The sequence below is a fragment of the Macaca nemestrina genome, chromosome 20, assembly GCF_043159975.1.
Source record: "Macaca nemestrina isolate mMacNem1 chromosome 20, mMacNem.hap1, whole genome shotgun sequence".
In the NCBI taxonomy this organism is placed as follows: Eukaryota; Metazoa; Chordata; class Mammalia; order Primates; family Cercopithecidae; genus Macaca; species Macaca nemestrina.
Genome location: NC_092144.1, coordinates 16,902,291 through 16,919,281, shown reverse-complemented (window position 1 = coordinate 16,919,281; position 16,991 = coordinate 16,902,291). Strand labels below are relative to the sequence as shown.

Genomic DNA, 16,991 nt, shown 5'->3' with positions numbered 1-16,991 from the left:
AGCCTCAACCTCCCAGGCTCAAGCGATCCTCCCACCTCAGCCTCCTAAGTAGCTGGGACCACAGGTGGGTGCCACTCTACCCAGCTAATTATTTTTTGTATTTTTAGTAGGGATAGGGTTTTGCCAAGTTGCCCAAGCTGGTCTCGAACTCCTGGGCTCAAGCAATCCTCCCGCCTTGACCTCCCAAAGTGCTGGGATTACAGGCGCGAGCCACCGTGCCCGGCCTGCCAAGGGGGTTTCTTACGGTCAATGTTGTTCCCCTTTTCTGGGACCTCAGTCTTTTTAGCCGAAAACTCATTTCGAAGCAGCTGGATGAAGTATCCCAAAATTCCACGTCTCCCGGCACTGAGGCCCCTCCCTTGTGCCCTGAGGGTTAGGGTTGTGGGTTAGGGGGTGAGTGGCCCAGAAATTCCCGAAGAGATCATAGCAGATCATCTAGAGCTTGGGAAGGGCATTGGAGAGTCCCTGAGCCCCAGCGCTGACTGCTGCTCTCACTGCCACAGAGAAATTCAACACGTACGTGACCCTGAAAGTTCAGAATGTCAAGAGCACGACCATCGCGGTGCGGGGCAGCCAGCCCAGCTGGGAGCAGGATTTCATGTTGTGAGTCTGCAGTGTCTGGCATGACCTGGGCCCCTGGCACAGCCCAGCACCTCGCTGGCCCCTCAGGGCAGAGCTGGACACCAGGGAATCCCGGGCGACTCCCCTCTGTCCTCCCTCTTCCCATGTGCACCTTATCACCCTCGCCTCCAAAGCACATCCCCAATCCAATCCCTTCCCTTGGTCTCCGTGGCCACCAGCCAAGTCCCCGCTGCCCGCCAGCCTCCGCCCTGGCCTCCTGTGCCATCCACCTCCTACAATCTGTTCTCCAGGCAGCCAGGGGAATATTTTTAAAACTGCAAATCACATCCTGTCGCTCCCATGTTCCAAACTTGTCCATGGCTCATCGACCTCACCATAAAACCCCCCGCCTTCCCCGCACTTCCCACCAGCTTCTCGCTCTGTCTCCCTCACCTGCCCCAGCCACACCCACTTCTGCCCCTTGTCTCCAACACCTCCCAGCTCGTTCTTGCCCCAGGGCCCTTGCACTTACTTTCCTGTCCCCAGCTGGCTCTTCTCCTTCAGGTCTCAGCTTGTGTCACCTCCTCAGTGAAGCCCTCCCTGACCACCACCCCCCGAGCTACAACTTCAAGCCATCATGCCTTCCCAGGCCTTGCCACCAGTTTTGTTTGTTTGTTTGTTTTGAGGCAGAGCCTCACTCTGTTGCCCAGGCTGGAGTACAGTGGCGTGATCTCGGCTCACTTCAACCTCCACCTCCCAGATTCAAGTGATCCTCCTGCCTCAGTCTCCCAAGTAGCTGAGATTACAAGCGTGTGCCACCACACCCAGCTAATTTTTGTGTTTTAAGTAGAGATGGTGTTTCCCTATGGTGGCCAGGCTAGTCTCAAACTCCTGGACTCATGTGATCCGCCCACCTCAGCCTCCCAAGGTGCTGGGATTACAGACGTGAGCCACTGCGCCTGGCCAACAGATTTTTTTCCTTTTTTTTTTTTTGTCTGAGACAGAGTCTCGCTCTGTCCCCCAGGCTGGAGTGCGGTGGTGCGATCTCGGCTCACTGCAAACTCCGCCTCCCGGGTTCACGCCATTCTCCTGCCTCAGTATCCCGAGCAGCCGGGACCACAGGTGCCCGCCACCACGCCTGGCTAATTTTTTGTATTTTTAGTAGAGATGGGGTTTCACCGTGTTAGCCAGGATGGTCTCGATCTTCTGACCTCGTGATCCGCCCGCCTCAGCCTCCCAAAGTGCTGGGATTACAGGCATGAGCCACCGCACCTGGCCTGATTTTGAATTTTTAGTGGAAACGGGGTTTCTCCATGTTGGTCAGGCAGGTCTTGAACTCCCAACCTCGGGTGATCCACCTGTCGCGGCCTCCCAAAGTGCTGGGATTACAGGCGTGAGCCACCGCGCCCGGACATATTTTAAAAATACATTCCTTAAGATAAATCTTTGGTGAACTGTAAATTCAGTGAATCTCACATTTCACTAAGTTTCCTGCTCCCCTGAATCCACATATGTCTAGGGCGAGGCCTGCAGGGAAAGTGCTTGGAGGTGGGATTGTGTCCTCACCTCATTAGATGGAGATGACACTGCGAAGGACAGAGGTGCCCCCAATGTCCCTATCCTGGGGGTAAAGGGAGCTACGGAGGGTATTTGAGCCTCTTTCTCACTTACCCAGCATGATCAGGGTTGGAGGGCCAAGGAAGGGCTCAGAAAGATGAAGGTGCAGGCGAGGTCTAACATCTGTTCCCAAGCCGTCCTTCCCGGCTTTGAATCCTTGTTCTTTTGTGATACCCCGAGCTCTTAACTTCCCACCCCGGTCTCAGTTTCCCCTCTATAAAATAAGAACCACCATGTTACCCTACCACCTAGGACACTCCCAAGCCTAGGTTTGAATTGCAGTATGCTGTATGTTCTCAGGTGAATGAACTAACCTCTCTGGGCCCTCGTTTCCTCCCTCCTGCTCCCTCGATGCCCCTTCTCCTTTTTCCGCAGCGAGATTAACCGTCTGGATTTGGGACTGACAGTGGAGGTGTGGAACAAAGGTCTCATCTGGGACACAATGGTGGGCACTGTGTGGATCCCACTGCGGACCATCCGCCAGTCCAATGAGGTGAGTGGCGGGTGGCCTGAGGGTGAGGAAGGACGAGTGCCTTGCAGAAGCCCAGAGACCAGTGGGCTAAACAAGATGGACATTTAGGCCGGGCGCGGTGGCTCAAGCCTGTAATCCCAGCACTTTGGGAGGCCGAGACGGGCGGATCACGAGGTCAGGAGATCGAGACCATCCTGGCTAATATGGTGAAACCCCGTCTCTACTAAAAATACAAAAAAAACTAGCCGGGCGAGGTGGTGGGCGCCTGTAGTCCCAGCTACTCGGGAGGCTGAGGCAGGAGAATGGCGTAAACCTGGGAGGCGGGGCTTGCAGTGAGCTGAGATCCGGCCACTGCACTCCAGCCTGGGCGACAAAGCGAGACTCCGTCTCAAAAAAAAAAAAAAAAAAACCAAGATGGACATTTATCTCCAATTCCCCGACAACATCAATGTAGACACTTGAGATTGCCACGAACCTTCCAAAGTCACCAGGACCTATACACCTTCCATTTTGCTCTGCCTCTCTCTCCTTGTGGCTTCCACCTTGTGGCCCCAAATGGCTGCTTTAGGCTCACCATTGCATCTTCATTCCAACCACAGAAAGGTGATGGTGGGGAGAAGGGGGGTGGTTCATGCACATCTCATTGGCCAGAACTTAGACATGTGGCCAATACCTAGCTGCAAGAGATTCTGGGAAATGTAGTCCTAGACTGGAAAATGTAGTCCTAGGTAGTGCAACCCTAGGCACAGCTAAAAATGTATTACCTTGGAAGGAGAAAAGGGGTAATGTAGGCAATTAGCATTTTGTGTCCCAGATGGGCAGCAGCAGGAAGGTTACGCCAGCTCATAAGAAAGTGTTAGGTAACAACCCTGGCCCCTCAGCCTGTGCATCACGGTCAGCAGGTAGCAGTGATGTCTATTTTTAATTTAATTATTTATTTTTGAGACAGGGTCTCACTCTGTTGCCCAGGCTGCAGTGCAGTGGCACGATCATGGCCCATTGCAGCCTCGACTTCCCAGGCTCAAGTGATCCTCCCACCTCAGATGGGACTGCAGGTGCATGCCACCACGCCCCACTCATTTTTTTTTTTTTTTTTTTTGTATTTTCAATAGAGACAAGGTTTTGCCATGTTGCCCAAGCTGGTCTCGAACTCCTGGGCTCAAGCAATCCACCCACCTCAGCCTCCCAAAGTGCTGGTATTACAGGTGCAAGCCACCACACCGGGCCGTGGTCATGTCTATTCATCTGTCCCCACAGCCCAATCCCTGGCCTCCTGACCTTAAGTCTCAACCCCTCCATGCTGACCCCAGGAAGGTCTTATTAGCTGGAGCTCTCATCTGTCCTCCCCTGTCCATCTGCCTTGGGAGGCCCCTCAGATGGCACCTGCCCACTAGCCTCATCTTCCCCCACACTTCAACCTCCACCCCTCCCAGATTGCAGCCTCTGAACCTTTGTATAGTGTGTTCCCTGAGCTTCAAGTGTCCTCCTTTCCATCACCCTCTAAATTCCCATGTGCCCTCCTCCAGGGAGCCCTCTCTGACTTCCCTCTGGATCCTTTAGTCCTCCTTCCTCCCTCTGGGCTAGCTATGACCTCATGGGGCTGGGGGTGCCTGTGTCCAGCCTTGTTTCCCAGGGTTATGGGCTCCTCAGGGGCCAGGGTGATGATGGCTGGGGCCTCTTGGGGACCCTTGCATCATCCACTATGAACTAGGCATAGAGGAGGGACTGGGGACTGTTTTTTGTTTGTTCGTTTCGTTATTTTATTTTATTTTATCTTATTTTATTTTATTTTATTTTATTTTACTTTGAGACAGAGTCTCACTCTGTCACCAGGCTGGAGTGCAATGGCAGTCTTGGCTCACTGCAACCTCCGCCTCCCTGGCTCAAGTGATTCTCCTGCCTCAGCCTCCTGAGTAGCTGGGATTACAGGCACCCTCCACCACACCCAGCTAATTTTTGTATTTTTAGTAGAGATGGGGTTTCACCATGTTGGGCAGGCTGGTCTTGAACTCCTGACCTCAAGTGATCTGCCCACCTCGGCCTCCCAAAGTGCTGGGATTGCAGGTGCCCGCCACCACACCCAGCTAATTTTTGCATTTTTAGTAGAGATGGTGTTTCACCATGTTGGCCAGGCTGATCTTGAACTCCTGACCTCAAGTGATCCGCCCACCTTGGCCTCCCGAAGTGCTGGGATTATAGGCATGAGGCACCACACCTGGCCAGTGAGTGTCTGTGTTTGAATGAATGAATGCAGAGGGATGAAATGGTTGCAACAGTCTAGGCAAGTGAGTCTAAAAGGAAGCCTTGGCCGGGCGCGGTGGCTCACACCTGTAATCCCAGCACTTTGGGAGGCTGAGGCATGTGGATTGCCTGAGCTCAGTAGACCAGCCTGGGAAACATGGTGAAACCCTGTCTCTACTAAAAAATACAAAAAATTAGCTGGGCGTGCTGGCGCACACCTGTAATCCCAGCAGCTCAGGAGGCTGAGTCAGGAGAATCACTTGAGCCTGGGAAGCGGAGGTTGCAGTGAGCCGAGATCACGCCACTGCACTCCAGCCTGGGTGATAGAGTGAGACCCTGTCTCAAAAAAATTTTAATTGAATTTAATTTTAATTTAAATATATAAAAGGAAGCCTTGAGGGAGACCCAAAATTTCCTCAGTGGCCCTTCAAGTGTGAGGGGGGCCTGGTCACCTGGGGCAGTAGAAAGTGGATTCCGCCGAAGATCATTCCATTTGAATAATGAACAAACTGAGGTTCAGGGTGAACCCCAGTTGCTCAAAGGCTCACATTCCTGAGCCAGGGGAAATGGGTTCGTTGTCCTGGGGGACTTTCTCTCTGGATGCTGGGAGGCTCCAGGGTTTTTATCTGAAGTCAGAGTCTCATAACCCCTTATCAGGGGTGGGGAATGACCATGCCGGGCTGGGACTGCCCTTACATAACCCCAAGGGGCTCCCCCTCTGGGTCCTTTGCTTTGGGTTCCCCTGACTCACCATGTGGCCCTGGACTGAGACCTTCTCCTCTCTGAGTCGCAGTTTCCTCATGTGTAACATGGGACACAGTCAGGCACAATGGCATGTGCCTGTAGTCCCAGCTACTGGAGGCTGAGGCAAGAGGATCAGTTGAGGCCAGGAGTTCGAGATGAGCCTGGGCAACATAGTGACACCCCATCTCTAAAAAGAAAGAAAGAGAGAGGAAGAGAAGGAAGGAAGGGAAGGAGGGAGGGAGGGAGGGAGGGAGGGAAAGAAAGAAAGAGAGAAAGAAAGAGAGAAAGAAAGAAAGAAAGAAAGAAAGAAAGAAAGAAAGAAAGAAAGAAAGAAAGAAAGAGAGAGAGAGAAAGAAAGAAAGAAAGAAAGAGAAAGAAAGAACGGAAGGAAGGAAGGAGAGAGAAAGAAAGAGGAAAGAAAGAAAGAGAAAGAAAGAAGAAGGAAGGAGAGAAAGAGAAACGAAGGAGGGAAGGAAGGAAGGAGAGAAGGAGGGAAGGAGAGAAGGAAGGAAGGAAGGGAGGGAGGAAAAGAAAAAAGAAGGAAAGAAAGAGAAAGAAAGAAGAAAGAAAGAGAAAAAGGAAGGAAGGAAAGAGAGAAAGAGGAAGGAAGGAGAGAAAGAGGAAGGAAGAAGGGAAGGAAGGAAGGAGAGAAGGAGGGAGGGAAGGAAGGAAGGAAGGAAGGAAGGAAGGAAGGAAGGAAGGAAGGAAAGGAAGAGGGAGAGGAGACACAACTTTTGTTTTGGGGTAGGGGTGAGGGGGATGTCTCATGTGAGAGTAGGGGCCCCAGGGACCAGCGTAGCAGATGCCTGACCCACATACCTCCTCCACTGACCTCCAGGAGGGCCCTGGAGAGTGGCTGACACTGGACTCCCAGGTCATCATGGCAGACAGTGAGATCTGCGGCACCAAGGACCCCACTTTCCACCGCATCCTCCTGGACACGCGCTTTGAGCTGCCCTTAGGTGAGTACCCGGGCACGGGACATTCACCCAGCCCGGCCCCACTTCTGGACTCACTCAGCTATTCCAGGAGAGTCAACAGGCTGAACCTGCTGCGTGCAGGCCATGACCCAGGCCCCGTACCTTCCCAATGAGCTGCAAATGTTTCACAAACCCACGGCCCTCAGGGCTGAGCTATCCTGGCGGTTCCTTGGTGATGCCTAAGGCTGCAACAGTGCGCTGGGGATAGGAGGAGAGACAGACAGAGAGAGAGACAAAGAGAGACAGAGAGACATGTAGACAGAGGCTGAGAACAGATAGTCCCCTCTTCCTTTCCGGAAGCACCTCGAGTCTCTCCACCTCATTCTTCTAAGAACCCATGGCTGGCCAGGCACAGTGTCTCATGCCTGTAATCCAAGCACTTTGGGAGGCTGAGGTGGGAGGATCATTTAAGGCCAGGAGTTTGAGGCCAGCCTGGGCGATCTAGTGAGATCCCATCTCTATGAAAAAGTTAAAAATTCACCAGGCGAGGTGGCTGCTGGGCGCAGGTGGCTCACGCCTGTAATCCCAGCACTTTGGGAGGCTGAGGCGGGTGGATCACGAGGTCAGGAGATCCAGACCATCCCGGCTAACATGGTGAAACCCCGTCTCTACTAAAAATACAAAACAATTAGCCGGTCTGGTGGCGGGCACCTGTAGTCCCAGCTACTCGGGAGGCTAAGGCAGGAGAATGGCGTGAACCTGGGAGGCGGAGCTTGCAGTGAGCTGAGATAGCGCCACTGCACTCCAGCCTGAATGACAGAGCGAGACTCCATCTCAAAAAAAAAAAAGAAAAAGAAATTCACCAGGTGCCTGTAGTCCCAACTATTCAGGAGGCTGAGGCGGGAGGATAGCTCGAGCCCAGGAGTTTGAGGCTGCAGTGAGCTGTGATTGTGCCACTGCACTCCAGCCTGGGTGACAGAGTGAGACCCTGTCTCTAAAAAATAAAAAATAAAAACAATGGGCATGGTGGCTCATGCCTGTAATCCCAGCACTTTGAGAGGCTGAGGTGGATGGATCACCTGACGTCAGGAGTTTCAGACCAGCCTGGCCAACATGGAGAAACCCTGTCTCTCCTCAAAATACAAAAAATTAGCCAGGCGTGGTGGCGCATACCTGGAATCCTAGCTACTTAGGAGGCGGAGGCAGGAGAATTGCTTGAACCCGGGAGGCGAAGGTTGCAGTGAGCCACGATTGCTCCACTATACTCCAGCCTGGGCAACAGAGTGAGACTCCGTCTCAAAAAAAAATTTTTTTAATTTAAAAAAATTAAATAAAAACAATGGCTTCCCCACCCTCGTAAAGGCTAGGAACCATCTCCTCTCATCCTCCAACTATTCTCCATCCAGCTCTGGGAAGAGGGGCATCAGAGACACCACAGTACCTCCCCTTCATCTCCATCCATCCTCTTGAGACCCCAGACCAGCCCACCCCTACTTCTTTTTTTTTTTTTTTTTTTTTTGAGATGGAGTCTTGCTCTGTCACCCAGGCTGGAGTGCAGTGGCCGGATCTCAGCCCACTGCAAGCTCCTCCTCTCGGGTTCATGCCATTCTCCTGCCTCAGCCCCCCCAGTAGCTGGGACTACAGGCACCCGCCACTTCGCCCGGCTAGTTTTTTGTATTTTTTAGTAGAGACGGGGTTTCACCGTGTTAGCCAGGATGGTCTCGATCTCCTGACCTCATGATCCGCCCGTCTCGGCCTCCCAAAGTGCTGGGATTACAGGCTTGAGCCACCGCGCCCGGCCGCCCACCCCTACTTCTGAGGCTTTGCCAAAGACCCCAGAAACCAGGGCCCGGCTGGAACTCAGTAGGCCTGGAGGATGGAGGCTGAGGGGCAGGGAGGAGCTTCCAGGCTCACGGACACGGCTCTGCTTGCAGACATTCCGGAAGAGGAGGCTCGCTACTGGGCCAAGAAGCTGGAGCAGCTCAACGCTATGCGGGACCAGGATGAAGTGAGTGTTGCGGTGGGAGGGGGCTGTTTTTTTCCTTGTTTCTGTCTCTGTCTCCCCACGATTTTCACTTACTGATACTGTTTCTCTCTGAGCTTGTCTTTCCCTGCGTCTCTGTTTCTAACTTTGTTAACCTGACTGCGTCCATGACCCATGTGGTCCAATCTCAAGACAATGATGGGGTCAAGAAACATGCAGAGGCCAGGCGCAGTGGCTCATGCCTGGAATTCCAGCACTTTGGGGGGCCAAGGTGGGCAAATCACCTGAAGTCAGGAGTTCAAGATCAGCCTGGCCAACACAGTGAAACCCCGTCTCTACTAAAAAAAAAAAAAAAAAAAATTAGCCAGGCTCAGTGGCTCACACCTGTAATCCCAGCAATTTGGAAGGCCGTGGTGGGCAGATCGTTTGAGGTCAGGAGTTCGAGACCAGCCTGGCCAACATGGTGAAACCCCGTCTCTACTAAAAACACAAAAAATTAGCTAGGGGTGGTGGCGGGCGCCTGTTTTTCCAGGTCCGTGGGAGGATCACTTGAATCTGGGAGGCGGAGGTTGCAGTGAGCCAAGATCACGCCACTGCACTCCAGCCTGGGCGACAGAGCAAGGCTCTGTCTCAAAATAATAATATAGATAATAATAATAAAATAAAAAATTTATTTTCCATTCAGGGGTACACGTGCAGGTTTGTTACACGAATATATTGCATTATGGCTAAGGTTTGGAATTTCACGGCATTACTCAAGTAGTAAACACAGTACTCAACAGGTAGTTTATTCACCCTTGTCCTACTCCCTCCTTCCTCTGTTCTGGAGTTCCCAGTATCTACAGTTTCCATCGCTTTTTTTTTTTTCTTTTTTGAGACAAAGTCTCGCTCTGTCACCGGGCTGGAGTGCAGTGGTGCGATCTCGGCTCACTGCAACCTCCACCTCCCGGGTTCAAGTGATTCTCCTGCCTCGGCCTCCCGAGTAGCTGGGACTATAGGCGTGCGCCACCACACCTGGCTAATTTTTGTATTTTTAGCAGAGACGGGGTTTCACTGTTTAGCCAGGATAGTCTCAATCTCTTAACCTCATGATCTGCCCACCTCGGCCTCCCAAAGTGCTGGGATTACAGATGGGAGCCATGGTGCCCAGCCTACTGTTTCCATCTTTATGTCCATGAGCACCCAATGTTTAGGTTGCACTTATAAGCAAGAACATGTGGGATTTGGTTTTCTGTTTTTGGATAGATTCGCTTTATACTGGCCTCCAGCCACCTCCATGTTCGTGCAAAGGACATGATTTAATTCATTTTTATGGTTGTGTAGTTCTCCATGGAGTATAGGTACCACATTAAAAAAACAAAAAGAAAATCCAAGCCGGGCACGGTGGCTCACGCCTGTAATCCCAGCACTTTGGGAGGCAGAGGTGGAAGGATCGCCTGAGGTCAGGAGTTCAAGACCAGCCTGGCCAACATGGTGAAACCGTCTCCACTAAAAATAGAAAAATTAGCTGGGCATGGCGGCATGCGCCTATAATCCCAGCTACTCGGGAGGAGGTTGCAGTGAGCCGAGATTACGCCACTGCACTCCAGCCGGGGTGACAGAGCAAGATTCTGTCTCAAAAAAAAAAAAAAAAATTCCAATCCACCATTGATGGGCACCTAAGTTTATTCCATGTCTTTGCTGTTGTGAATAGCACTGCCATGAACATACGTGTGCATGTGTCTTTTTGGTAGGACAATTTCTTTTCCTTTGGGTATATACCTAGTTGTTTGTTTGTTTGTTTGTTTGAGACGGAGCCTCCCTCTGTCGTCCAGGCTGGAGTGCAACGGCACAATCTCAGCTCACTGCAACCTCCGCCGCCCGGGTTTAAGTGAATCTCGTACCTCAGCCTCCCAAGCAGCTGGGCTTACAGGCGCGTGCCACCACGCCCAGCTAATTTTTTGTGTTTTTAAGAGAGACAGGGTTTCACCATGTTGGCCAGGCTGGTCTCAGACTCCTGACCTCAAGTGATCTGCCTGTCTCGGCCTCCCAAAGTGCTGGGATTACAGGTGTGAGTCACTGCACCTGGCCCCTAGTCTTTTTCTATCTCTGCTTCTCACTCTTTCTCTGTCTCTGTCTCCGTCTTTCTCTCTCTCTCTCACATCTGTGTGTGTGTGTGTGTGTGTGTGTGTGTGTGTGTGTGTATCTTTCTCTCCTTTTCTCTCTTACTCCCTGTATCCTTCTCATAGTGGGGGAGAGAATTTGGGAGGCAGAGGGAAGTCGGGATGGGATGGAACAGAGGACTATCCTGGTCCCCTGGCCTTTGGCCCCTCTGAGATAAGCCCTTTCTCCTTCCCCCACCCCTTCAGTATTCGTTCCAAGATGAGCAAGACAAACCTCTGCCTGTCCCCAGCAACCAGTGCTGTAAGTACCTCTTGATTCTTCCTTGGGCATCAGCTGAAACACTCATCCCTCCCCTACCCCATGACTGTCCTGTCTAAAGGCTCCTCCAGTCTGGAGATACAAGTCCTGAGAGTGCAGTGTCCACTTACAGTATATTAGAAATTAGCGTTCTGAGGCTAGGCATGGTGGCTCACCCCTGTAATCCCAGCACTTTGGGAGGCCGAGGTCAGGAGTTCGAGACCAGCCTGGCCAACAGGGCACAACCCCATCTCTACTAAAAATACAAAAAAATTGAACAGGCATGGTGGTAGGTGCCTGTAATCCCAGTTACTCAGGAGGCTGAGGCAGGAGAATTGCTTAAACCCAGAAGGCAGAATCTGCAGTGGGCCAAGGTCATGCCACTGCACTCCAGTCTGGGTGACAGAACGAGACTCTGACTCATAAAAAGAAGGAAGGAAAGAGAAAGAGAAAGAAAGAGAGAGAGAGAGAAAGAAAGAGAGAAAGAAAGAAAGAAAGAAAGAAAGAAAGAAAGAAAGAAAGAAAGAAAGAAAGAAAGAAAGAAAGAGAGAGAGAGAAAGAAAGAGAGAGAGAGAGAAAGAAAAGAAAGAAAGAAAGAGGGAGGGAGGGAAGGAAGGAAGGAAGGGAAGAGTTCTGAGACTTGGGCTTGATGAAAGACAGGGAGGAAGAAAGGAAGGAAGGAAGGAAGAAAGGAAGGAAGGAAGGGAGAGTTCTGAGACTTGGGCTTGATTCCCACCTTGCTATGTGGTCATGGGCAGGCCAGCGTCCCTCTTCTATATTTAGGGGCCCTCTCTTTGAAATAGTGCATCTGACAGCCCCCTCCCTCTAAGGGCTGTTGGAAGGATCCAGGACATCTAGAGATATGAAAAACACTTCGTAGATGCTTCACTTTCCATTCATCAGATCCTGGATGAGGGCGTATAACTCATTCCACAAACTATTCACGGGGCCAGCACAAACCCCGAGCAGCCTACAGTCAGATGGCGCAGACAGACACAGACAGAAGATCCTGCCAGCACATGTACAATGGGCACACGTACAACAGATGAAGGCTGTTTCACTAACCCATTTTCTTAGATGGAGAAACTGAGGCCCAAGAGGAGATGTGATTTACCTAAGGCCACACACCCGGCAAGTGGCAGAGCCAGGATTTGAAACCAGGTCTGAGGGACTCCAACTTTGCTTCCCTTTCCACTGCACCTTGTCTGTTGATGATGATGATCACGTTTCTCTTCCTATTTCCATCAAGGCTGCAGTTGTCAAGATTTTTTTAATCTTCCTGGGCCCTGTCGACACTCAGATGCATCCAGACAAGGTCTTTTCATGGATGGAAGAGCTGTCTCCCTCCTTAAAATGACTTCCCATTGCTTTGTGGTGGAGGAGTAGCAGCAAATCATATAGCCTCAGGACAGAGCTCCCACCTGCTGACACCAAAACCCCACTTCACTCTTCAGCCAACTCCTTCTCCTTTCCATTTACTTTCTTTTCTTCTTCTTCTTCTTTTTTTTTTTTTTTTTTTTTTTTTGGAGATAGAGTCTCCCTCTGTCACCCAGACTGGACTGCAATGGTACTATCTTGGCTCACTGCAGCCTCTGCCTCCTGGGTTTGGGCGATTCTTGTGACTCAGCCTCTTGAATAGTGGGGATTACAGGCACATGCTGTCACGCCCAGCTAATTTTTGTATTTTTAGTAGAGATGGAGTTTTGCCATGTTGGCCAGGCTGGTCTCAAATTTTTTACCTCATGTGATCCACCCACCTCAGCTTCCCAAAGTGCTGGGATTACAGGTGTGAGCCACCATGCCTAACCCCTTTCCATTTGCTTTTCCATCTTCCCTTTTTCCCCCCTCACAGCTTTCCCTGTATCTGTGTCTCCCCCACCATGTGTCCAGGAGGGTGGTAATGGAGGTGGGGTTGAGGGGGGCTTGGGGAACTCCAGCTGGAGTATCCTGTTTCTACACTAACTTGGGGTGTGATATTGAGAAAGTTCCTTGGCTTCCCTGGCCAGGGAGGAGTCATCACTGCCCGGAAGGAATTACAAACCCCCTCTGGGTGAATGGGGTCATTGAGAGGTTGCAATGGGGGTGGGGCCAGGCAGAGTGGAAGTGGGAAGGCAATGGCAGAGAGTCCCTGGGCAGATGGACTAGAGCCAGGGGCAAGTTCGATTTGGGAAGTGGAGACCACCACTCAGTATTTACCCACAAGTCCTTCCTGGGCGTATTTTGTCACCCCCATTTCCCAGAGGAAGCAGTCAATGGTCAGAGGAGCCAGGATTCTGGTCCAGGACATTTTTCTGAAGTGCCAGGTACTGCACATGATAGGCAAAGGGGTTCTCGCCCTGGCCCTGATGCTCAGAGGCTGTGTGACTTTTGGCTGCTCACTGCATCTCTCTGAGCCTCATAGTTTCACCCGTAAAATGAGCAGACCACCCAACAGAGGTGTTTTAAACCTTAGGGTTTCCAATTTAGTGTGTCTTTCCTTATCCAAGAGCTGGGAGAGGAAAAGGGTGGAGACTGGGAGACTGTTAACCCCAGACTTCATAGTCAGAAAACCCTGGGCCCAGATACCCACTTTGTTACTTCCTGACTGAGCCTTTCCTCTCATTGAAAACTGAGTCAGGCTCAGTGGCTCATGCCTGTAAATCACAGCTACTCGGCCTCACATGAGACCAGGTGTTTGAGACCACCCTGGCCAACATAGCAAGACTCCATCTCTACACAAAAAAAACAAAAAGAAAAACCACCAAGAACCAAAACGTTAGCTGAACATGGTGGTGGGTGCCTGTAATCCCAGCTACTCGGGAGGCTGAGGTGGGAGGATCACTTGAGCTTGGGAATTGGAGGCTGCAGTGAGCCATGATTGCACCACTCCACTCCAGGCTGGATGACAGAGTGAGACCCTGTTTCAAAAAACAAAAAAAATTAAAGAGAAGAAAAAAATAAACAAACAGGGATATCCCACCTTCCTCCCAAGGTGGAGAGCAGAGACACAGCAAGTGTCAGCAATGAAAGTGATACTTAGGAAAGGTACTCAGGACAAGAGGGGCTCTTGGGGTGGGGGGAGCAGATGCAGAGAGTGAGGAGGACCGCAGGGGAGCCCGCTTCCTACACCCACCCCTTTGTCTGCTCCCTTTTATTATTTCTGCCCCTTCTCTTTGTAGGCAACTGGAATTATTTTGGCTGGGGTGAGCAGCACAGTAAGTACTCAGCCTGATTGATGTTCTGGGAGGCCCATGGGAAGGTGGGCACCTTGGTGATCCCAAGGCCCCTCCCCACTATCACACACGGAAGCAGGGAGCCTGTGACCAGCACATGGGGGCCAGGGGGCTTGGCGAGACCCCTTTCAAGCTTTCCTGTACCCTGTTCGTTAGTGCCTGTCTTGGGAGGCCCGCTGTCTGCTGGGGAGTGGGCACCGTCGTTGGGGTGGGGGGGTTCAGCCTGGAGGAGTGGACATTTAGACCGACAACCTGCCTGTGTCCAGCTGGGTGCTGTGGCCTCCTCCCGCCACTCCCCCTGTATAACCTCACCTCCTCTCCTGTATCCCCTGCCTTTTGGTCTTCCTATCTTCCTTCTCCGCTTGGAAATGGGTCCAGTGTCACTCAGAGGGTAGTGGGTGGCCGGGGTCTCCAACAGAGGGGTGGGCCAGGAACCTCAGGGAGATGCACGCGGAGACCTCACCAACCCCCTAGGCTCCGCCCATACTCACACCTTACCTTCCATCTTCATTTGCTGTCCCAGGGAAGAAGGCAAGCCACGCCCTCCCTAAATTTAATGTCCATTTTTCTTTTTCTTTTTCTTTTTCTTTTTTTTTTATTGAGATGGAGTCTCACTCTGTCACCCAGCCTGGAGGGCAGTGGCACGATCTCGGCTCACTGCAAGCTCCGCCTCCCGGGTTCACGCCATTCTCCTGCCTCAGCCTCCCGAGTAGCTGGGACTACAGGCGCCCACCACCTCGCCCGGCTAGTTTTTTTTTTTTTGTATTTTTTAGTAGAGATGGGGTTTCCCCGGGTTAGCCAGGATGGTCTCGATCTCCTGACCTCGTGATCTGCCCGTCTCGGCCTCCCAAAGTGCTAGGATTACAGGCTTGAGCCACCGCTCCTGGCCAATTTTTTGTATTTTTAATAGAGACGGGGTTTCACCATGTTGGCCAGGCTGGTTGTGAACTCTTGACTTCAGGTGATCCACCCACCTTGGCCTCCCAAAGGGTTGGGATTACAAGTTTGAGCCACTGTGCCCGGCCTCCTGTGAGAATCTAATGCCACCGCTGATCTGACAGGAGGCGGAGCTCAGGCGGTAATGTGAGTGATGGGGAGCAACTGTAAATACAGATGAAACTTATCCCACTCACCCAACCGCCGCCCACCTCCTGCTGTGCGGCCCAGCTCCTAACAGGCCACAGACCAGACCCGTGCCCTAAGGAGTTGCTCCCTTTCTCCCATACCCTGCCTCTTCTAGAGAGACCCAGTCCTCTATTCTCTTTTTTTTTTTTTTTTTTTTTTTTTTTGAGATGGAGTCTCGCTCTGTCACCCAGACTGGAGTACAGTGGTGCGATCTCTGCTCACTGCAACCTCCACCTCCCGGGTTCAAGCGATTCTCCTGCCTCAGCCTCCTGAGTAGCTGGGATTACAGGTGCATGCCACTATGCCTGGCTAATTTTTGTATTTTTAGTAGAGATGGGGTTTCACCATGTTGGCCAGGCTGGTCTTGAACTCCTGACCTCAAGCAATCCTCCTGTCTCGGCCTCCCAAAGTGCTGGGATTACAGGTGTGAGTTACCATGCCTGGCCAGTCCTCTATTCTGAGGATAAATCTGCCTCCTTCTCTCTTCTCCACCAACTGGGAAGTCCTTCACTCCTTCCTTATATCCTGGTGGACAAACCTATCTCCAGGACCAGTGAAACTGTTGACAAACACTTTGGTCCACCACAATTTATCAAAAACGAGTTGGTTAAAAATCAATTTAGGGCCGGGTACGGTGGCTCACGCCTGTAATCCCAGCACTTTGGGAGGCCGAGGCGGGCGGATCACGAGGTCAGATCATGATCTGAGCTGAGATCGCACCACTGCACTCCAGCCTGGGCGACAGAGCGAGACTCCAACTCAAAAAAAAAAAAAATCAATTTAGGCCAGCCACAGTGGCTTACACCTACAATTCCAACACTTTGGGAGGCTGAGGCGGGAGGATTGCTTGAGCCCCAAAGTTTGAAATCAGCCCGGGCAACACAGCAAGACCCCACCGCTACAAAAAAAAAAAAAAAAAAAAAAGGCCAGGTGTGGTGGTGTGCCCCTGTAGTCCCAGCTATTCAGGAGGCTGAGGCGGGAGGACTGCTTGAGCCCAGGAGGTCAAGGGTGCAATAAGCCATCATTGTGCGGCTGCACTTCAGCCTAGGCAACAGTGTGAGACCCCATTTCTAAAAAATAAATATATTAAAATAAATAAATAAATAGATAAATAAAATCAATTTCACCAAAATGAATGCTTGGCAGACAGGGCAAGCTTGATAACAACCAACTTGCCACAAACGAACAGTATGGTCAAAAGCAAAGACAGGCCAGGCACGGCAGCTCACGCCATAATCCCAGTACTTTGGGAGGCCAAGGTAGGCAGATTACTTGAGGTCAGGAGTTTGACACCAGCCTGGCCAACAGGATGAAACCTGGTCACTACTAAAAATACAAAAACTAGCCAGGCATGGTGGTGCATGCCTGTAATCCCAGCTACTCGGGAGGCTGAGTCAGGAGAATCATTTGAACCTGGGAGGTGGAGGCTGCAATGAGCTGAGATTGCATCATTGTACTCTAGCCTGGGTGACAGAGCGAGACTCCTTCTTAAAAAAAAAAAACCCGGCCGGGCGCGGTGGCTCGAGCCTGTAATCCCAGCACTTTGGGAGGCCGAGACGGGTGGATCACGAGGTCAAGAGATCGAGACCATCCTGGCAAACACGGTGAAACCCCGTCTCTACTAAAAAATACCAAAACAACTAGCTGGGCAAGGTGGCGGGCGCCTGTAGTCCCAGCTACTCGGGAGGCTGAGGCAGGAGAATGGCCTAAACCTG

At 51.6% G+C, this 16,991-nt stretch overlaps 1 protein-coding gene across 8 annotated transcripts in view; it reads left to right on the top strand.

Annotated features, from left to right (window-relative positions):
• The window catches only part of LOC105486735 (unc-13 homolog A), a 92,114-nt gene that overhangs the window by 13,504 nt on the left and 61,619 nt on the right, over positions 1-16,991 (top strand). For 7 of the 8 annotated variants that reach the window (XM_071086778.1, XM_071086780.1, XM_071086777.1 and 4 more), the window contains 6 exons: positions 504-603; positions 2,554-2,671; positions 6,474-6,597; positions 8,490-8,563; positions 10,888-10,942; positions 14,098-14,133. In XM_071086778.1, the coding sequence (XP_070942879.1) occupies positions 504-603; positions 2,554-2,671; positions 6,474-6,597; positions 8,490-8,563; positions 10,888-10,942; positions 14,098-14,133 (507 nt within the window). The remainder of the gene's footprint in view (positions 1-503; positions 604-2,553; positions 2,672-6,473; positions 6,598-8,489; positions 8,564-10,887; positions 10,943-14,097; positions 14,134-16,991) is intronic. The other variant, XM_071086776.1, reaches the window with a different exon arrangement.